General features: G+C 39.4%; 1 protein-coding gene across 4 annotated transcripts in view; it reads left to right on the top strand.

The window, feature by feature from the left end:
* The first annotated feature begins 2500 nt into the window (after positions 1–2500).
* Positions 2501–23312, top strand: part of ppp6r3 (protein phosphatase 6, regulatory subunit 3) — a 34267-nt gene continuing 13455 nt past the window's right edge. For 2 of the 4 annotated variants that reach the window (XM_083916262.1, XM_083916263.1), the window contains exons 1-16: positions 2501–2679; positions 9380–9543; positions 9670–9901; positions 12604–12790; positions 12997–13134; positions 14485–14550; positions 14914–15026; positions 15328–15441; positions 16151–16277; positions 16371–16523; positions 17578–17727; positions 18369–18433; positions 18529–18644; positions 18866–18951; positions 19668–19754; positions 20888–20985. In XM_083916262.1, coding sequence (XP_083772388.1) covers positions 9675–9901; positions 12604–12790; positions 12997–13134; positions 14485–14550; positions 14914–15026; positions 15328–15441; positions 16151–16277; positions 16371–16523; positions 17578–17727; positions 18369–18433; positions 18529–18644; positions 18866–18951; positions 19668–19754; positions 20888–20985 — 1727 coding nt within the window. In that variant the 5' untranslated portion in view covers positions 2501–2679; positions 9380–9543; positions 9670–9674. The remainder of the gene's footprint in view (positions 2680–9379; positions 9544–9669; positions 9902–12603; positions 12791–12996; positions 13135–14484; positions 14551–14913; positions 15027–15327; positions 15442–16150; positions 16278–16370; positions 16524–17577; positions 17728–18368; positions 18434–18528; positions 18645–18865; positions 18952–19667; positions 19755–20887; positions 20986–23312) is intronic. The other 2 variants (XM_083916264.1, XM_083916265.1) reach the window with 2 other exon arrangements.

Raw genomic sequence — 23312 nt, forward strand, 5'->3', positions numbered from 1 at the left:
TATACAGAAATTGGAGGAAATCAAAGTTTTTATGTTGCTATTTTTTATTTTATTTTTTTCATGTCCACACCAATAGGTCAGACGTGAAACAATTGATTTGGTCTGAAGTACCCGGGTAAGTCCCAGGTCATTTTTCTTGGGCAAGTCAAGTCTCAGGTTATTGTTTATTGGTGCATTGAAGCACATAACTATATAAAAGTATGTTTATGTCTTAATTTCTTCTCAATCAAAACCCTATCCCCTCTCACACTTTTAACCAGTAGCCTACTGACAGCCAGACAACAACAACATAATCCAATAAAGAAAACTTTCTTATTTGTTCTTAACCAAACCTTTATTTTGGGCATTTATAAATTAGATCAATCATTACTAATGTTAGCTAGCTACATAGTTGTGAGGGAACAGATTGTATCAGGCTAACGTTAGCTAACATCAGGGGTTTCCTTGCTCGGGGAACATAGGGATGACCCCGTGTCTGGGATGGGAACCTTTTCCCCCAGCCTCCCCTGATTTAATCTAGCATTTTGTTAGGTTTAGCATGAAACACAGGCACAAGGGGACTTTCTGTGTCATAAAAACACTTTAAAAAGCTTCTTAAAAGGGACCTGGGTCGGTTATTAAAGGTTAAAATCCATCCATCCATCTTCAACCGCTTGTCCCTCTCTGGGTCGTGGGGGGCTGAAGCGATCCCAGCTGACATCGGGCGTGAGGTGGGGTACACCCTGGACAGGACGCCAGTGTATCAGGGCAAATAGAGACAGAGACAGACAAACATTCCAACTCACATTAGCACCTACGGGCAATTTAGAGTCATCAATTAACCTAACACGTGCATGTCTTTGGATGCATGGTGGGAGGAAGCCGGAGAACCCGGAGAAAACCCACGCAGACACAGGGAGAACATGCAAACTCCACACAGAAGGGACCCAGCGGACGAGGCGACAGTGCTAACCACCTCACAACTTTGCCACCCTTATTAAAGTCAAAATGATTGTTAAAAATGTAAATTTAGGTTTAAAAGGAGATTGAGGGTGCTACTGGCCAGAGAAGTCAACCGGAGATGGGTTAGGGCCGGGGTGACGGTTAAGGTCACGGTTAGGGGGTAGCGTAAGGGTCTACATAGACCTATTTGCCGTGGAATTCAGCACTGATTGTGGAAAGAAATAACAGACTGGGGAACAAAGGACCCTTTCTGTGAAAAGTAGTGAACATCAGGGGTCAGGGTCCACACAGACACTTGTAATGCCAACATTATTCATATTTATATTAAACTGAAAGCAGAGGCATTGTTAATGTGCTTGCCATAAAAAGTCAGAACGTCTGCTATGGAAAATGCCGATTGACTTGATAAACTAAATATTCATTAATATGAATTAATAATCTATAATGACATAAAACACATGACACAATAAACCATCAGTTAAAGTCATCAGCTGCCTTTTTATTTCACTATGGAGATGGGATTGTTATTCTAAATTTGGTATATTTCCATGATACCCTGACAGGAAAGTGAGGTCTGCATGGACATCATTTTGTATTTAATAGGTTATAGATGTAACCATAATATATGTATGTATATATCCTGGTTGGATTCAAAACTGTATTTGATTGTACGTGCAACCCTGTGCAATGATAATAAATAATGCATTTAATCGGAATTAATCTAAACATGGAGTCAGGTTAATGGGCAGATTTTCTATTTGTCTGGATTTTGTGTATACTGTTCAGTTACTGCCCCCTCTAGTTTGCCACGATTAAATAGATGTAATCATCATCATCTTTATCATCAATAATACTGATAAATGGAAAACTTACTAACATACTTTGTTGTCAATGCATAATTTATACATTACATAAATGCTTTCTGTGTGACAGCTGGCAAAACACCTGTGTTGATTATCAGCCTTAAAATAAAAAATACATAAAACATAAATTAAAAAAACTTATGTTCAAAATTATTTGTTTACGTGTTGGGTTAAAGAATACGAATTGTTGTATTGTCCCAGCATCATCATTATACCCTAATCGCAACTGGCAGACGCACGGGCCGAAGGTGAAAATCACCTCATCAAACTGTAAACTACAGTAAAGTGGGCGTTTCTCGGTGAGCCAAGGGCGTGCTCGTGCTGTGGGAGTATGCTCGATTTGTTATACCAAGCAAACGTGCGAGCGGGGTTAATGTTTTACATTAACCGAATTTCACCCAAATGTGACTATACAACACGTTATATAAAAAACATGACTTTATTTTACTTCTTCTGAGACCACATGCGTCTACAAAACATAGACAGTTCATAAAACAATATAAACGCCGCTCTTCCGGGACACAGGTTATATATACTTTGGTTAGATGACGCAGAGAAGTGGCACGCCTGTAGCCAATCACAACTCAAGGGCTGGTTTGAGCGATGGGATTTCAACCAATAGCGTTGCGGTGATAGTTTGAGTGACAGACGCATATAGCTGTGGTGGGGGAAGGGGTCGTTGAAGTTGACGGAACCGCCATCTTGAAAAGTGCCCTCCGCTGATCTACCTTTTCGCGCCTGTCAGAATCACTTTTAAACGCTTTATTTTGCTTACCGGAATTTCGTGTTTTTTCTGTTTTCGTTTCGGTAAGGCGTGGGGCTAATGGCAAGATAAGCTACATGCTGGAGACTCGCCGTTTACCATTGTCTATCGGTAGGTACACTCGCCAGCCCGGGCACTTGGTTGGTGCTGAAGAGACGATTAGCCAGCAGTCTTTAGGTAGCCGGCTAATGTTAGCTGGCTAGCAGAAAGCATACTTGGCCATCTTAACACTGTGCTGTCAGACACTCTTGGTGTACCTCTAGCTAGGACATGGGTAACGTTAACATTTCATATCAGTGTTATCAGGTATCATGAAGCCATATCGTTTTATTTATTTAGTTGGCCTACTTGTCAGTTAATTAGCGTTAGTCCAATAGCTCAGTGATACCGGTCAACTCGACGCAGCTTTAGTCTTTAACGTAAGTTTGATCCTGGTTTTAGGTGGCCAGGTTAGCTAGCAATAGCTTACGATAGCTAGAGACGTTAGCCAGTTTGCCAACCGGTGCGTTTCTATTGCGTTAGCGGTAGTCTGTCTTGGGCCCTGATACTTAAACGCACTGACGTTACTGCAAACCAAGTGATTCGACAGCAAATAACGTTAAATTGTGATACTGTCGTTTATTGAACTTGAATTGTCCGATCTAATTTACTTCAAAATTTAAACCACGTTTAGCCAGAGTCAAAGCTTTTTCTGACGTTGTTACGGTGAGTTAACTGTATATGACAGGGCCATCATGTTGGGGTTTTTTTTCAGGAACGCCGACTTTGCTTGCGATTGGTGGATAGCTGTAACCAACAGTCATAATGTGCGATCACTGCTGCGTTTTGAGGCAAACTGAAAATCTGTTGGTTGCAATTAGCTATTACATAAGACTATGTCCAAGTTATAGGCTGTATAGCAGCTCTGTTGATGAATCTGTAAGACCAACGCTTGTCCTTTTATCTGAGCATGCGCACACGTAGATTGGGAACTTAGGTCAAATGTATCTTAAGTGTCAGTAGCTACTAGTTAGTTAAGGTCTAGATCGATATTGTTTGGCTCCCGTGACAGGGGCTAGTGGACTGTGGCATCCCAACAGGCACAGTGTTATACTGTAACATAACTGTATACTATTGTTTTGCACACATTCCCAGAGTATTTGATTGATTTTGGCCTTAGGCTTAGATTTCTCAGTTATTTTGTTATATCCAGCAGCTCATCAGAGGGATATGGGGATATATTTTATTGTCTTGAGACTTATGGATTTGTTTTATGGTTGCAATACTTTTTCCAGTGGTGGGCAGCTGTTGCTACGGTAATTGTTGACATGGAAAAACACAACCTAAATCATGGACAATACAAACGTACTTTGTATGATTATGACTAGCCACATTGTAGTCATGTAAGTGGTTTTAAGCTAACAGCTCAGCATCTGCTGTGTTTCTTGAAAATATTTGCTTCACTCTTCTCAGTCTTCTTCAGTATAAATAGGAATGTGGTTCATGCACCAGTGCATGCTTACCCTTATTTACCTGCTTGAAACAGGAAACATGCTGTCCAGCATTATATATATATATATATATATATATATATATATATATATATATACATACATACATACATACATACATACATACATACATGCATACGCATGGAAATAACCTGGTTAGTATAAAACGTGTTTACCTGCAGCTGGCCAGTTATCAGATTTTTCTTCTTCTCACCAGCTCATTTTTAAACTGTAGCTGGGATATTTGATCATAAGGCTGCAGACTGGTTACATTTTAATTTGTTGTGTTTGGGCTCGTGGCACATTTATAGATCAGATGGTGATTAGTAGCTGTGAGTGAATGAAGTGACTTTTCAAATGCTGTTAATCTGTAAAAACAATTTGGACCTTTCCCAGCCTGGTCAGATGCTTACATGAACTGATGAAGCCTCTTGGATGAGAGGTGAAACGTCTTCCTAGACAAATAACCAAGTCCAGTTGCTTTTGACTGAAATTGCTTTGGGGATAACGATGACCTGCACAAATGAGAACATTCACAGGCAGTTTGGACCTTTCTATCTTAGTTTCAGCTGTAGTCAGAGTTAGGATTGCAATAATTTTGGAAAAGGCTATTATTAATGTTGTTCTACAAAATTATATAATCATTTGAAAGATCCCACAAGAAGCCCAATTAAGCATATATATGGCCAAGAAAGCAGGTTTCTAGCTGTTAACAGGAATTCACTTAATCCATAACTCTAATTAAAGAGTCTGTTCTTAGTGTGAAGTATTGTCTGGCAAAGCTTACCTATGACCTGATTTTTGTTATTGCGTGTGGTTGGAAAATATTGTCATATTGTCAAGTGCAATATCAGCAGTAGAGTCTGATTTATTATTTTTCTCCCTTTTAATAAGACAGCGGCAGAGTAAGCACCTAGCTTTTAGTGGGTTAAAATAAAAAATGAGTGTATTTTGGCTGGAGCCAGGATAGACATCTGAGTGATATTTGATTCTTTCTTTTTGGAAGAGGAAGACACAGGGCTGCATGAGTGGGTCCAAAGAACACATGGCTTTACTGAGTGCACTTTTCTAAATGCATCTGTTCTTATTTTGTACACTGTATCTCTGAAGGAGTGCAATTTTGTTATCTTGTATACTGCGTTTTATATACAGAGAAAATTACACATTCAAACTTGAACCTCGAATAGCTGTACTATGAAACAACTTTGCTTTTATTGGTTCCCTGTGATATTATGTATTGTGTGGTATAGTGTATTATAGAAAATCCTATAGCTGCAATATTTTTTTCTTATCAGGGTTCCCGTGAATCTTTAAAAAGTCTTAAAAGGCATTGAATTTGTTGATCCAAAAGAACAAGACCTTACTTGTTATCAAAAAGTCTTAAATCAAAGGTCTTAGAAATGTTAACCCATGGGTAGTGAGATTTTCTTTTCTTTTTTCTGAATTATTCTCAAATCTCAAAATAATTGTCTGCATAATATTGTTAACTAAAACATTTAGTTTTTAAAACATATTTTACCAAATGCCTCCTGTCGCAACTTCATGCAGATCACGATAGCAGAGCCAGTCGCATGCTTGCGGCTGGGATGCACAGAGCAGATGTAAGCTTTTTTATTTTTGTTTGTTGTGAAATTTGTCTTAAATTTCATTCCAGGTGGCATTTAAGTCTTAAAAAGTCTTGAATTTAGCGTGCCTTAAGGTGTAGGAACCCTGTTATACCCATATTAGGAATTCTAGTTTTAGGCAGATTCTTTAAGGGATAGTCGGCATCCTTAACATTATCGATTAGTCATTAATATTTAATGACATATGTTAAGCATTTTTCCATCAGAAAGTCGTTTTAACCACTGATATGAACTACTGTATGTTCAATGCAAAATGAGAGTAGGCTACATCAGTAGTTGAAAGAACAAGTAACAAGTAAATACCAAATTACTTAAATGATAAACTAAATAACACAACTGAAGGACATTGAAGCGCTTCCCTCAGCAGACCTTGTCTACATGATAGACTGTGTTGTTCACTGTAACTAACCTTGGCCCAGCTTCTGGGATTGCTATATAGAACTTCTGCTAATATACAGTGGGCTCTGTTGGTCAAAGAAGTATACATCTATCCATCTATCTATCTGGGCTGTAGGATTTTATCGATTCTGCGATATAAATCGATATTTTGTTTCCACAGAAAGTATCGATTTTTGGCCGTGAGTATCGATACAAGTCCCATTCAAATCCCCCTGGCACTCTGCTCGCTGCCCGTTTCCTCCTCGTTCACTTTGCAAGAAGAGCTATTAGTTCCGCCAGCCTCTAGTGCTGTAGGGCATTTCTAGCTCTCTGTCCAGCAGAGATGGAGACTTTAGCACATATTTTGGCATCCAGGGGGCACTTTAGCAAACGTTTTGGCTCCAAAGGGGCACTTAAGCACCATCGTGGCACATTCGACGCGCGCTGGGCGTCCGACTAAAGTGCAGCTCCAAACAGCGCGCAGTGTTGCTAGCTGCCAGTTATATAGGGACATTACAACATGTGACAATGTTATCGAAGTGATTTTTACCGGTGACGATTGCTCACGTTGTGTGCTATTAGGACACGGAGTTAGGGATTTTTTCAGAAATAAACAACTGGCGATGTCATTCATCTGACAGTTCGGTCCACTTTGTCGGCTGATGACACACTGCTTGACTTCTTTAAGACTGTTTTTCGAAATATTACTAACCCAGTCTTACAATTTTACAATACATATGTCCTTTCTCCCGCAACCATATAACATTAACAAGCATATATCCATATGGGGGCGCTACGGGAGCGCTTCGGGAGCGAGTTTGGTACAGAAGGGGAAAATACACAAATGCCTTTGGATCTCAAGGTTTTTTCTGGCCAGAATTTGGGCTAAGGCATGCACGTGACTAATGCACGCTCGTCAAGAAACATATGCAGCCACCGTATACTGAACCAAAGTTATGTGCACAAAACCACGTCCACCTTTCTCATTCATACAACTGTCAGCCACAGCCCAAGGACCAAAACAGTTCCCTACAGAATATCACTCACTGTTAACATTATGATTATTATTTCCACCCTTAATATTTGTGAGCAGTAAGTGTGCCAGGGCTTACGTCAAAACCTGGAGGTTTAGCATCGCGCTGGTTCGCATAATCCGTCAGAAAATAAGATCTGTGATTCACGTTAATGATACATGCACGTTTTGTTCAGTCAAACGTCCCATGACGGCTGGGCTGCTGGAAGTAATTTTGACCAGGGGGTGCTGTGAAAAAATTGTTTGTATGTTTTTTCTGGATAAAAAAAAAACCTATGAGAGCCTATAGGCCTATTTAAAATACATTTAAAAAATAAATAGATTGACTTTCACTACTTTGTCATATACACTTCAGTGCACACAGTCGGGGTCTGCAACACACAGATGTCATCAGTTCTCAGATGAATATGCGCTATTAATTAAACCTCACAAAAACGCTATAACAATACAATAGATTTGGTCAGCTGGCATGAACCTGAGTCACTGCACCATCTACGTTTGTCACACAGGACTCTTATTAGCTACAAAATCCTTTTACGCACATCTAAAGGATATAATATGTGACTAATTAAGCACGTTATTGAACAGTTCTCCACATCCATTACGCTAAGAACACACAATCAAAATAACACTCTCCATCTCCATCCCCACCACTTTGCAAAAATACTATAGTGTGACGTTTAACTGCATGGATGGATACAGGACCAAAGTGCTCGGCAGCACCATGCACCTACTTTGAGCTACAGGCAGGGCGCCATGGTTACAGGTGAATAAATGTCGCTCTAAGGTCGTGGAGTCAAGTCTCTCATGAGGGGATGATGAACTGAATAATCAGTTTTTCTGTCTCTGAAAACACGGCTCTTATTTGTGGCTGGAGCTTTGTCAAACATAATGCTACATCTTGGACTGTGACACACGTAGGTCCTCTGTCTTTTGTGTGATCAGCAGCTAGAGTTCCAAGTACCGAGCCGGTGCCACAGAACGTGAAAACATTTCATTACCACAAAACTGCAGGAAATCTCAAACTGGATGTTGTCTACAATGGCTCTTTTAATCCAATAACGCTAGGCTGGGTTGCGGGTGCTGGGGCTGAGCCTGTAGGTGCAACTGCAGGCAGAGGCAGGCGGACAGTTTCCTCACTCCGGCTGCTCCCTGTTGTTGTGGTTGCGGTACTAGTGGTAGTAGTGTTCTTCTTCACTGGTTGTGGTTTTCAAAAAAAATTAGAAATGCGTTTCTGTGCCATATTTCAGGGTTAGAAAAAACCCTGGATTTGTTTCTTTCATTTATTTTGAACAGACAGATTTTAAAGTGTCAAAGACCGACAAAATGCTTCTGCTGGGGACTGAGATAACATTTTGCCTACTGGCAACTTTGGTAAACTGTATCGGTTATAAAATCTAGGAACAATTTCACAAAAGGGCAACAGGCTATAAAACAGAGAAGCCTATCTTGTGCCATGGCACTCGAGTACAAAATAAATGCAATAGGAGGGGGGTTTGAATTGGTTTTACTGTGTTTGGTTATATTCAAACATTCAAAGCACCCAAACTTCTATGTATTGCATTGTATCAAATGGATAATTCTGGATTCCAGCTCTATATCACGGTAAAGTGTGCAGTGTGTGCAGACAAACAGTGTTTGTCTTCCCTCCATGGTGGAAACCCTAACGGGGTGTAGCAACAGAGGTCTATCAAAATCTGACAGATAACACAAAATGCATCATTCTGTGAATTTTTGGCAAATTTGGATATTGGCGGATCATCCTAGACTTGTGCGTTGCGGCCACCAACGCCATTCATCTGCACACGCTGGCCACATGGCCACGACACAGAGCCTAAAATCCGAAAACAAACCCCTAGAGCACCAGGCTGTACCATACATTAATAATAGTTTAAAAACGGGTGTTTATTTACCCATCACCAATAGAGGTTCAACATGATCGTTGAGGTGATTCTTAGCATAATATTAATTTGTTGATGAGTCCTTCAAGGAGACACAATCAGCAGTAATTATCACTTAACTGTAAACTTTATACTGTAAATGCAGCAACAATTTGGTCAAAGCATAAAACGCATTTAAATGTTCAGTGTATATAATGTATATGGTAAACATACAGTAGACACGAATAGATCCAGCTATTTGAGTCAGATAACCGATATCAGTATCTAAGCATTCTGATACGAATGTAGATGAATGATTTGTTCTCTTGTGATTACAAGTAATAATCCAAATTGCTATAAGCAGTGGAACATTCTTTTAACATGTCTCTGTTTCTCGCCTGACAGGTGTGTGCTGCTGAACCGCTGTATGTGTGCTGTTTGTCAGTCTGTCCATCACCGTTGCCTGCCTGTCTGTCCATCTGGCTAGCCTGGAATGGGCCACAACTCCCAAAGACTAAAACACACCTCTTTTTAACCTGAGCTCCGCCATCTGGACTCTAACATCTCAGGTAGGCTGGAGAAAAAGCTGTTAAATGATCCCTCAGTTAATTATTATAGTCATCTGTTATATTCTGATAACCTCTGATGAAATATCTTATTTTTTATTTGATGACGTTTGCACACATTTTTTACAGTCAACATGTTCTGGAAATTCGACCTCCACACCACATCCCACATTGACACCCTGTTAGAGAAGGAGGATGTGACGCTGACAGAGGTGATGGATGAGGATGATGTCCTGCAGGAGTGCAAGGCCCAGAACCACAAACTGGTTGACTTCCTGCTGAGACCACAGTGCATGGAGGACCTAGTCACCTTCATCACGCAGGAACCCAATACTGATGTTGAGGAGAAGGTTAAATACAAGTAAGAAAAAACGGTGCAATGGATAGGGGAGCTTTAAATGAATGACCTGGTTTGTTTCCTTTCAAGAGAGTTCTGTTATTGTGCTATGTAGACTCCCGCCTTTGTCTTCTGTATGACAACCAATAATCTTTTTAGCATGTGCTGTTAATGGTTTTAGCTCACAGAAAACAGGAGGACAGTGTATCTTGCAATCAAATTATACAAATTATTATGTTTTTATACATTAGGCCTAAAAACCTTTCATTGATTGACTTGTCATTGATCACTTCATGGTACAATAAACACATTTTTGCAGTCACAGAATGTATAAAATTATTAGCAGGGACATAGTGGTCATTTTAGCATGCACTGCAAAACCTGGTCTTGCACTTGGCCTTTTTTGACATAATAGTTCCAGAAACTAAGTAGCCACAGGAACTAAACAAGGAACTAACATTCCTTTAGTTCCTTGTTTAGGTCCTGTGGCGTCTTTTGCATAATCCTATTTGCAGCTCCACCATGTCTGGTCCACAAAGCATTTTATGTAGATGCCAGCTGTGTTGACAAACAACAAAAATGGCATCTAGAGAGCCCTTAAAATTGGGCAAATTACACTTCTAACACAGTAAAAGACATTTTTGGCACAATTTTAACCCACAAGGCAACAATAACATGAGTCATCATGTTCTTTGTATTAACTGTCATGCCACTCCGATATTTGAATAATGTAATGAATGGATCCAAGAGCCTGTTCTGACCTGGTATTCACATTCATCATGAGTGATCTGATCACAAGTGGGCACTCAGTCTGTCTGTTCACATCTGGCAGCAGAATGCGTCTCCACGTATCTTCAGTGACCACTTGTGATCTGATTTCACTTCCCCCGCTCTATATGCAAATCAGCACTTGCATAACAGTTTACATATAGATAGCCTAATGAAAAATCGTTTTTTGTTAATGTGTTGTGTGTGAATTTCAGTTGTTACCCTCACAAAAATCATTATTACAGAATCGAGAGATGACTCATGAAAAGGCGATTTCCTACAGTTTGCCTGTGTGCCAAACCTTTCTCACACAAAGAGCAGTTTGTGCGTAATATGTTCAGAATTCCGGGTGTATTTTATGAACATATAAATAAATGTGTTTATCTGACTATTCCAGAGAGAGTCAAGTGCAGGGGAACAAACGGCAACAGTCTAATAATAACATCCAGAACACACAAATCACTCTCAGTGGTTTCTGTGACATGAGAAATACTATTTTCAAAATAATAATGTTTAAAAATACAAAAACAGCCAAAATACACAGAGCTACAGGCTCAAATGTTGTGGACAAAGCCTGTGAATGAGGAGTACTTCCTCTCAGGCATGGGGCGTCAGTTAAGTAGGCGGTCCTTAATTTGGCCATAGGACACAAACCCGTTCTCACTACTTACCTCCGAATGACGTTTTTGACATCCGACCTCAATCTCCTGAGAGTGTTGACACCTGTAGTCAGAGCTATCCACTTGTGATCGGATCACTCAAGATGGATGTTAATACCAGGTCAGAACAGACCCAAAAAAAAAGACACATGCAGAGGTTGAAAAGGAGATGTCTTGAATATAGACCATGTGTTGAGAGTTTGAGGTAGTTAGCCTCAATATTGATACTACCGGAACCCAGTGCTTGAGAGTGATATTCAGCACTGCAAACTCTGATTCTCTGGTCGAAGTGCAGAATAAGAAAAGTAGTTAGACAGGGCTAATGAAACTGTGATAATAACAGAACAGTAGCATGCCAAATGTTTTGTCTGCAGATCTTATACCCATCCTTAATCAAATTGTAAGCCTTCATTTATTTCAGGATAAAGTGCAACAAGGTGGTTTACAACTGGGCATTCGAACCTGACCAAATCCTTCAAAGTCTCTTTACTTGAATTTCAACATTAGGCATTAGGGGCCAGTTCTAGTCTCACAACCACACACAACCCCACACATACATTTCTTGACATCTGTTTGCTAACAGTCAGAAATTTGAAATCTCTTGCCTCTGAATCTATAAAGAGGCAACTTGTCCAGTCAAAACATTGCGTCACAGTCAGTGCATTTACATGCAGTTTAAAACCCAGATTATAATCGGGTCAAGGGCATGTAAACACCATACCCAATCAAAAACCGGAGTTCTCATACCCCGGTTAACAGACCTAGATAACTCTTTTAGTAACCTGAGTTCTCTTGCATGTTAACACTTTACCCAGATTAATATCGGGTTTCTCGTCTGCGCATGTGCCTGGGTTAGAACTCCCCCCTTCACGGCGGTGGCTTTTGACCCGGAAATAGAATAGACCAGGAAACAACAGCGCCGAAAAAACACGTGAAAAAATTACATCAATAAAGTGTTACCTTTAAACCGAGGGAGGACTTCACCATGGCAAGTAACATCACTATTTAGAGTCGGCCATTTCCCCCCCGCTTGTGATTTGACAAAGGTGAACCGGAAAATAAAGCCGTATTCCAACCAGCTGTATGTTGGCGGACACCTACTATACCGGAGGTCGAGTTACTCCCGTCATTTTCCCATTCAACCCCGGCTCATGTATACAAGGGGAACTTCAATAATCCAATTATTCCCTTAACCGGGGTGAGGGCATTTTCGGTTTACTGATGTGCATGTAAACGCACAGTGTGCAAGCGACATATTGGATTGGGAAAATCTAAGGAGCAGCTTTTATTCTCTTGCAGGTATCCCAACATATCATGTGAGCTGCTTACATCGGATGTGGGCCAGATCAACGACAGACTGGGAGAAGATGAAAAACTGCTGATGAAACTGTATGGCTTCCTCCAGAATGAGCCGCCTCTCAACCCGCTCCTGGCCAGCTTCTTCTCCAAAGTCCTGTCCATTCTTATTGGACGCAAGCCTGAACAGGTAAGTAGATCAAGAAAAGGGGGTATCTGAGAACAGGATGCAAGTTTTCATAGGATTCTTCCAGAAACTACTAAAACACAATAATCCCATGCTCTGAATGAGATTATCTGTCCTACCAGGATATTTTAGGTATGTTGGAAACACGGCAGTTGGTTCCTTGTACTGATTTTAAGGTGTGTGTGTGTATGCATGGTTTTTGTTCATAGATCGTGGAATTTCTGCGGAAGCGAGAGGACTTTGTAGACTTGATGATCAAACACATTGGGACATCTGCCATCATGGACCTGCTGCTCAGAATGCTCACCTGCATCGAACCACAACAGCTACGACAGGATGTTCTCAATGTGGGTAGCAAACTAACACTTTCTCAGCTGACTTCAAATGACTTCCCACATTTGCTCATTTATCACACAGTTTAAATTGGACCATTGCAACCCATAATAAGAAGCCTAATTAAATTGTGCTCATTGTGATCTGGCACGCCTCAGTAAACATTTAAGGACATGTCATTCCGTATTCTGTACAAAAGATAATACATACTGCTATTCTTCACTGATAACATCACTATGAAGCCTTTAACCAGTTTACAATATGCATTTGGTGAGAAATTCATAGATCATTTCTCGTGTTATATGAAGGCCTTATACACTAATTTGTATTATATTTTTTTAATTGGAGGTTGATGTTTCTGAGCTTTTGCACCAGGCTCATCAATCACGTTTTGTTACTTGGATGGTTTATAAAACAATATTGATGCTTTGTATTGCTGACCATAGACTGTATAGATGCCAAACATCATTACTTCTTTCAAACTTGACAAACGCAGCTCATACCAGATCCTATCCTTCCCTTCTTCCCTTTCACAATAAAAGCCCTAGACATAAAGTCTACACTGTAACTGTTAACAAGAGGGAGTACAAATTCGGAGTCAGACTTCAGAGTATTTCGCTATAGGCAACTCAATTAAATAGCTAACAGTAGCTTAATGTTGGCTTTTTTTCTTCTTTGGCTTCCGACTGATCAGACAGCACAGGGAACACACTTTTCTTTCGTCTTCTGGTCAGCGACGATACTCAGTGTTGAGTTGAAACCCTCCGTTGGTCTTTGGGAGCTGCAGCATTTATTTGTGCTCACACAACAAGCTCTAACTACTGTAAATTAACTTCAAGTGATGATATCAACTTTATTTGTTCACTACCACTGCTAAAACTTTAACTGTTCTTTTGCTCCAATTGCTCTCTCTCATCTGCTCACACCACATCTACCTTCAATCTCTCTCCCTCTCGTTCACCACCATCCCCAGAAAGCCCTCAAACTAAAATGTGTCCGGAACTGGCTGTGGTAGATGAGCTGGCGCAAATCTAAAAGTGTCGCTAATTTGCATCGCTGCCAGTATGAATATATAGCATAATATAAATATTCTGCGAGTATTTTTACATTAATTTATTATGTGCTCAGTGTGTAAAGGCCTTTTAAGGTGAACAAGTAGCCTGTACTGGCAACATGGATTTAGACAGTGGTGGACTATTAACTGCAACTTTTCTAAGATGTTGGACTTTTTTTAAAGCAACTGAAAACTCAAAGATGTGGGTTTGTACCGAATTCCTTCTTATGTGGGGCCCCAGCCAAAGTAGAGGTTTACCCCCTAACATTGTGTGCTGTCCTGACCATGTCTGCTCACTGTCCTCTTTCAGTGGCTGAATGAGGAGAAGGTGATTCAGAGACTGGTGGACATGGTACAACCTTCTCAAGATGAGGATGTGAGTTTCACACACACTTCACTCTGTATTCCATTGGTCACCAGGATAAGGAAGTCCTCTGTAGGAACATTTTGTTTGGTTTTCATTTAACCTTTAACAATTAACTTTGATACACAATAATGTTTCCAGAGAATGTGCATGTGCACCCCTACATTTAAGGATCAGTTCACCCAAATTAAAAAGAATCTTACAGCTATTGAGCCCTGCAGATAGTCTATTTTTGTTTTTTAACAGACCTATTTAATCAATAGTAATATTGATTTTACATTTGTATTAGGACTTAAATTTGATTATTGAATATGCTTAGTTTCATGTGATTCATGTTATTTTCTTTTTAATTTGTATCCATCTTTCTTGACTCAGAGACACTCCAATGCCTCCCAGTCACTGTGTGAGATCATCAGACTGAGCAGAGACCAGATGTTCCAGGTTCAGGGCTCTTCAGAGCCCGACCCACTTCTGGCCACACTTGAAAAGTATGCATGCATTTTATTAACAATAACTCCTTTAGTCAGTATTGTAAGAGTTATTTTTATTCACTTTATTAAATATTCCTTTCCCCTCATTTTCATGTAGATCAGTTATTTAGCCTTTATTTACGCAACATTTTTGCTCTTGTTCCGTTTATTTTGTACAGTGTGGTAATACATTTGTTCTAACAATGGCTTTTGTCATTTTTGCCTAGTATTTTATTGAAAATAGACTCTGTCCTACAAACCTGACAAGTGACTTTGAGGCCTGCTTTCCCTTCATCTTTATGTCCTTCCTCCCCCTCAGGCAGGAGACGGTGGAGCAGCTGCTGTCCAATATCTTTGACAAGGACAAGAATGAATCTGCAATTGTCAGTGTTATCCAGATCCTCCTCACATTGTTTGAGACAAGGAGACCAGCGTACGTCCTGTGGCATCTGCCGCTCATGATATTTTGAATTGACATTGGATATACAGTATGTATTGTACCTGGGAAATTGCAGACGTATAATTGCATATGTATAAGGGCATGATGATGGCATTGTTGCAGTGAAATAAGGAAAACCATAAAGTAAGTGACTGAATATGAGAAATAAGTTGGTAATGCTTTTGTACATACATTAGTTATTGAAATCTTAGATTTTATAGTAAACTGTTAAAGGATCTTTTGAATTCAATACAATAGTAAACAAAGCAGTTTATCCAGATTATATAAACGGCTTTATTTGCAGATAAAGCTCAAAGTGAGTGCACCTGAAATTACAACTACTGATACGCCAAATCATTGGTGTTCACCTAAACTAGGCAATTCTGTTCATATCCCCACCAAATTGTTCTAAATTATAAAATACATAAACATTACATTAAGGACAAAATAATATTACCAAATTAAAATGACATCCTGAATTCATCAAAATGTCAATTAAAATCTACATGTTTGTCTGCCCACCTGCATTATTACCATAAATATTCCCAATACATTGATGGCTGTTTAGAGAAACACTGGATATATGCTTCAAAATCATAGTTGTTTTCCCAGTCTGTAACTTTAGGCACAGTCCAACAGACTTGGCACTATAACATTATGCGTGGTGAGCTAATTTATTCGATTTTGAATCTCTATGTTGTAGATTTGAGGGTCATATGGATTGCCCCCCTGGGATGTCCCACCCTTCATTCTCGGTCAACCACAGCATCCTGGAGGCTGTGAGACCCCGACTCAAAGACTTTCACCAGCTGCTACTGGAACCCCCAAAGGTAAAATCTACACAGAAAGCAGCTTAAAATTGGTATGGACATAATAGCCCAGTCAGTTATATGCATTGATCAGTTTTTATTCTCCACCAACAGGCGAATGTGATGAAGACAACATGGGGGGTGCTGGACCCTCCTGTGGGTAACACCAGACTCAATGTAGTCAGACTGGTGGCCAGTCTGTTGCAGAGCAACACACACAGCATCAACACAGAACTCATTAACCTCAACACACTGGGAGTCATTCTAGTGAGTAATGTTGGTTCTTTTCTCACTGCTCTATTACGAGCTACCTAGGGTAAAATCCAATGACTCTTATGTAACTGAGTCCGAAGTCTCACAACTGTAACAAGGCTAGCAAGTTAGATGAGTTTGCCCTAAGATTGTGTTGTGAGGGTTACATATGCTCATTTTTTTCTCTAGTTTATTTTATTACACTAAAATGTGTTTCTGAAAACACTTTATGCAAGAACTATCCAATACAGTAACAGAATCTTGATTCATATTTGATCAATGCTGCCTAGTTTCACAGTTTGACATTGACACTGTGTCAGAGACTCAGCGGAGTGGAATGCAGCTGATGTCATTAGGAGAGGACAGGGCAGAGAGGTAGAGCAACATTACTATTTTACAGATCATTTCTCATTGTGCTGTCGGGATAAAGTGACAGTTTTAGCAAATTTTAAAAATAAAGTTATTTTTTCACCGGATTCAGCTTTCAATGAATGAACATTTGAATACAACATAAAAGGTCTTTGTCAAAAAAGATACGGTGTTCATCTTGATCAGTAAACCCAATAGGTTTAGCCTTTGGACTAGGTTTCTTAAAGGAATAGCTCAGCAATTCTCACAATGCCTACATATCTTATAGAACAGTGTCTACAGTACCATGCCCTCATAAAGCAATACTTATATCCAGTGGTTCTGGTTCCCAGTAAGAGAAATAGCTGGATTTGTTGTCTTCCAATGCTCAAAAATGTCTTATCAAACCTTTTATCTCTCTCTCCATTTTTTATACCATGTTATTCTCATTTTCAGGTTGTAGCTCCAGATTGTGTTTGCTTGTAAAGTGAGACATGTTTATTTGTGTGTAACTTACTGCTGTCATTTAGATTTTAAGAAGTAAACTTAACCAATAATTAGGCTGCCACTCAAACTGCAACCACAGAAAAAAACAGCTGTCTAAAATGTTACTAGAAAGACAGGCTGTCTCGTGTTTTTCTGCTAAAGCAAAGGTCAGCATTAAGACTTTTTAAACCATTTACTCATGTCCTTCTTTTTACGATGATCTTTTGCCCCACAGGATATGTATTTTAAATACATCTGGAACAACTTCCTCCACATTCAAGTGGAGATTTGCACAGCCATGATTCTGGCTATGCCCCCCGCCCCCACTGACAACCAGCCAGACACAGAGCAGGAAAATGCGAGGGACAGCATCCTCATCAAACATGTAAGAGCACAAGAGAAAAAAGAGATTTACATCAGAATTAAATATATGTGTGTGTGTGTGTGATGCAAATGTTTACGTGTGCTTAAGCTTTTACTACTAGGACTAAAAAAAAAAACTTAAAATAATGAACATTAAGCAAAATATGTAGCATTTTAACATTGAATTGAAACAAAATAATGATGTTAATGCTGCTTAAAAAGCCAACGGAGAACTGAGTTGTACTTAAAGTTTGACGAATACAGTGGTAATAACAGTAAGCCTTATGGGACAACCAAATACACTCATCACATTTCCACAATTAATCTGGGTTATCTCTGGCATAATCTGTTTATTTCCAAGGCTGGGATTGATTATTGTACTGTACGCACTACAGACTCTTCATTTGTTTTGCCTTAAAGCTGTGATCTTAAAGATTTTCATTTAAATAAATGGCAGTATTACAAACTGGGTGTCTATGGTGACATTCCACTTTAAGAAAGACAGAAGTCACTATGGACCAAATAAGGCAATTAGTGAAGGCTAATAGAAGATGTAGCATATTCGTTTTAGTATGTGTGTGTTGGACACAGCAGCGGTATGCACTAGATTGTTGGCACGCTGAATTGGTATGTATTTAATTTCCTTGTGTTTGCCTCCACCAGTTGTTTCAAAAGTGCCAGTTTATACAGAGAATCATAGAAGCCTGGAGCTCCAATGAGAGAGAACAGTGAGTATTACAGTGTTCTGCTGCAACCGAGACCATAAGTATGCTTCACTCCAAGGAATGTCCTTTATAATTGTATTGCTGTGTTTGTGTTTTAGGGCAGAAGGTGGTCGGCGACGGGGCTACATGGGTCACCTGACCAGAATAGCCAACTCTATAGTTCATAACTGTGACAAAGGCCCTAATGGACCACAGATAAAACAGCTTATCTCTGGTAAGGAGCCGCTTCTGTCTGAAGGCTCATACCCCTCTGTCCCCACCTGTCTTGCAAATGAGCTTCCTCTTCGTCTTTCAGTTTGAGACGATTGACTTTATATTGTGTTATGCGTGAAGTTCTCATGTTGGTAGTGTTAACTGGGTGGAAATCCTGTGGCATCCCTTAGCTCTGTATATGAAGATGAAGTATGTTATGAACTGTGTGTGTGTGTGACACAGAGCTCCCAGCAGAGGAAAGAGAGAAATGGGATGCCTTTATTTCTGGGCAGCTGTCTGACACAAACAAGAGAAACACTGTTGACCTGGTGAGTAACCACATGAACATCAACACTGACTTCAAACTTCATATTACCTCAGTTTATTCCTCAGAAATAATCCTTATTTAATTTGAAAAAGAAAAGATAAGAGAATAGCCTATATATTTTGTAGATTTGATCAATTTTGGTTAAAAACATTGTATTGCGAACTCAGAATCGTGAATTCAATCCAACCGTCAGTTCAGTCAGTGTATCCTTACATCCCTACTGATTAGTCTTGTGAAATTGTGTTAAGTAATAGCGTTTCTGGTCCAGCTGCAGTATTTTTTCCCCTCTTTTCGTCAGGCACCTGGCCTGGTTAAAGATTGTCCAAACAAATACGATAATAAAGCAAAAGAAAAGGCAACTGGGTCTGTCTGAGCCCCTCAAATCCAGACCAGGTGCCTGGCAAAAAAGAGGTCTCTACGGCCCTGCAACACACATTGCTACCTGGTCTGTAAGGAAACACTGTAAAGTGATCCATTTCAACACGTGTCTGAGCTTAATAACTCATGAATTGCACTGAATATTTTTAGAGCTTTAGAGTAGGATGCACAGCACAAGCAAATATCAAGTCTGACTTATTTCATCACACAATATTAGGACAGCTAGGCCTGTTGTGTAGTGTGACGTAGAATGCACAATCATGTAGGGAATAGTAACTTAAGTACTTTTTTTTTTCTCTGAAAGGCTAACCCTTTTTGCTAAAAATGTATTCCTTTTAGGTGAATACACACCACATCCATTCTTCCAGTGATGATGAGGTGGACTTTAAAGACAGTGGTTTTCACCAGGACTCCTCTCTACAACAAGTAAGACCTAAACACACACACACACACACACACAAATGCAGTGATGCACACAAAGCAGGCCCATAGCCACACAGACCTACCTGATCTACAAATTCATTAGTCTTTCTGGGAGGGTCTTAAACAGAAGCTCGGTTATGTCATGTGAGCTTTTCTCTGGATATACATGGACATCTGTTGTAGGCAAATCCTCTAAACAGTGGACACAATTATCAGTGTGAGACCAGAACTATAAATAACTCTCAGACCGGGACTTTGCATGGAAAGGGAATAAATCATCAGTTTTCTTCCCCCCCTAAAAGTACTCCATTGTGATTATACATGGTTGCTTTGGTTTATTGTTGGAGCACACCTACCTTTCCCTAAAGTACCAAGGGCTAATGAAACATGATATAGCGGCCCCATGAGAGCAACAAAATGAATGAAATGATCTTCCTATTAAAATAGGTTGTTTCACAATGGCTTCTCTAAGAAGTTCTACTCTGAGTAAAGAATCCATTCCATTCTACATGAGTTGCTTAGTTGATACAAAGGTTCAGATTTCTGGCTGATGATGCAATCAACATCGGTTTCTTTTGCAATTTTACAAAATCACCACTCAGGAATACAGATGTGTTTTCCTGACACATATTCTCTGAAGTTAAATTCTTTTTCTTTCTTTTTTTAACCTGATGCTGTTCAACAGAAAGCGCATTCCCTTTCTCCACCAGAACACGTCAGATTGTATTCATCTTTTTAAATGTATAGAGTTCAAAAGCTACATGTCCCTGTGAACAGGCCTTTAATCTTAAAATAGACTGTGACTATGGGTCATGCACAATAAAAAATCTACAGGAACATCTCTTGATCATGTTTGTAATTAATTTACTTAACCACTAATGTTATTTAGGAAACGTCATAGCTACTTTGGATAGAATTGAATTTTTAACCAACTAATGTTAAAGCATTGTGGCATCTGACTGTAAATGCATGTTTGTGCTTTTTTTTAGCTAATAACCTGTCTATCCTACATGTTACACATTCTTTTGTTTTTCAAAACTTAGTATATACATTTGCTATTTTCTGTACTGCAAGTAATGACCAGCTTTGTGTAGAGCCAAGACTATATCATTATCGTTGGTCCTGGGTTTTGCCAGGCCTTTTCTGATTATCAGATGCAACAAATGACGTCCAATTTTATTGAGCAGTTCGGCTTCAATGACGAAGAGTTTGCTGATCAGGACGATGTTGTGGAGTGAGTACTCATCCTGCATGACTGGACTTGCTGTCTAAATATTACTGTGTAACACTAAAGGGACAGGGCACTTGACAGTGACACTACAAAGTTGGTGGGGCGGGTTCATTTATTGAGTCAGTGATGACATATTTATGTGCATATCTCTTCTAAAGAAAGACACTTTTAAATATGCTAAATAAATGACAAAATAAAATATGCTTCATCCTCTGCCCCATTGTTGCCAGTAAATGTTGTGCAGCATCATTTTTGATGTATCTAAAGTAACAATTGGACCTGATGTCTTTTTATATTTACAGTTTGCTGCAAAAAAATGATCAGTGATGGCTATTACCTAAGCAGAGATCCTTTTGAAAAAAAAACCCATTTTGCTCAGGTGTTAAAATGAATGCCATTACCTCCACCTTATTTCCATTTTGACATGGCTGCCATATAAATACAAATATATGTTTTAAAGATAAGAAACCACGATACCCAGCTTTGGTGTTGTCGTGTGCTGTCCCTTTCTATTTTCCGTAGGGCAAGCTGGTTTTGGGCGTATAATCTTCTGCAACAGTGGGCTTTGGGACATGGCTGTTACTTGATCAATGATTAAACATGTCTGCTTCACTTTTAACAGTTTGTTAGAAGTAGAGCCTTTTTCTCTGACATAAACATGGTTTAGCATTATCACTTTGCAAAAATAGAAGTAAGGCTGGGTGAAGCAAACAATACACCAATACAAGGGTTCAGTATATATGATGATAATGATAATAATTCTTCTAAATTCGAATAGTTTAACAAAAGAGTGCTTGAAAAGAAAAAAGCCACTCGCATACAGTAGATCTCCAATAGATTAAGATGCATTTAAAAGACTTCCTCACAATAGTAATTACTAGTAATGCGCAGTCACTGGCACCAGTTAACGGCACAAGGCTGAAATGTTAGATTGAACACACAGCGACATTTCTTGCTGTATTGAATTCTCTGTCAGTTCTACATGAAAGTATTTCAAGAGTGACATGAAGGGTAACTATTGTGAGGTTAAGTTGTGATATTTACAGAACTTTTGTATTGGTGTACCTGGTAATGCGCCTGTTCTAGTTAAGGCTAAGGTTTGTCTGGTGCTCTTCCCATCTGTGCAGTCAAGATGCCTGGCATGTATCTGACTTGTATCTGAGCACGGAGAGTTGACTTCAAGTCCAAGGCCTGGACAAATTTACGTTGGACATCATCTGCAGCCCTGCTCTGCTTTAAAAACATAGTGTACAGGTCAGATACTTGCCAGTTATCATGAATGCACACACTCTAAGTGTGATTTAATGAGTAAATTAGGATATAATTACTGTACTTCCTGTTGTAAATATGTACCATTTTCACTTTTCCCAAACTTTTAGAAGTGGGGAATAGTAATAGAGTGGTTAGATGGAGACATTCCAGTTTCTGTGGTGTGTAGGCTGCTATGAGCTGATTGGAGTGGAGATTGTTGGATTCATATGTGGATCATACTTAAAGTTTACTTTAATGCGACTTGGTCTTGATCACCTATTGTAGTGCTGATTATTAGTTAATTTCTGTCTCATTCCCTTTTTTCCCACTGAAAAGAAGCTACTGTAGCTGTCTAGAATGACTCCCTGGACTTCTGACAGCACTTATTTAAAGCAACAGTCTTAACAGTTTGGGTTTAAAAGAACAAGCATTTACCGAAGTCAGATAAGAAGTTCTGTGTTAGTTTAATTCAATTCTTTCCAGCCCTGAGATAAGCCCGGGAAGTTTTTTTAGCCGAGCACAAAAGCTGAGAAGCATGGGGAAACAGCTAACATCTTTTTCTAGTTACCTCATTAAGGATGTAACTAAATTACTTTGATTACCTTAACCAAAAAGTAATGCACTATTGTGATAATGATTTGTATTGCTTGTGTTGGCATGGCACAAAATTAGCACCCTTTAATAGCCAAATGTTGGTAATATATGCAATTAGATTTGCTTTATTTACCTGCCAAAAAGTGTGCAAAAAAAGTAAAAAGTTGGCAAAGTTAGTCCCAACACTGGTCAAATGTGAAAAAAGAATATCTTCCCACCTTGTTCATCAAGAAATAGGTAACTGCTCTCTAATCTACAGTACAATGTCAAGTGTGAGGTTTTTCCTGTAAGACTGTAAGAAAGATTAAAAAATGACCATCAGTTAAAAAATCCTAATGCACCATGGAGCATCTCCCCTGCATGGCAGCTCTGACAGCCATAGAGTGAGTCATAGTGGAGGGTGTACCAGCGTCTGGAGAAATGATTCGACTGACCCTTTGAGGCTGGCGTCAGTGGCTTCTCACCTGAGGATTTTAATCCGGAAG

This window comes from Echiichthys vipera, assembly GCF_963691815.1.
Source record: "Echiichthys vipera genome assembly, chromosome: 7".
Lineage (NCBI taxonomy): Eukaryota > Metazoa > Chordata > Actinopteri > Perciformes > Trachinidae > Echiichthys > Echiichthys vipera.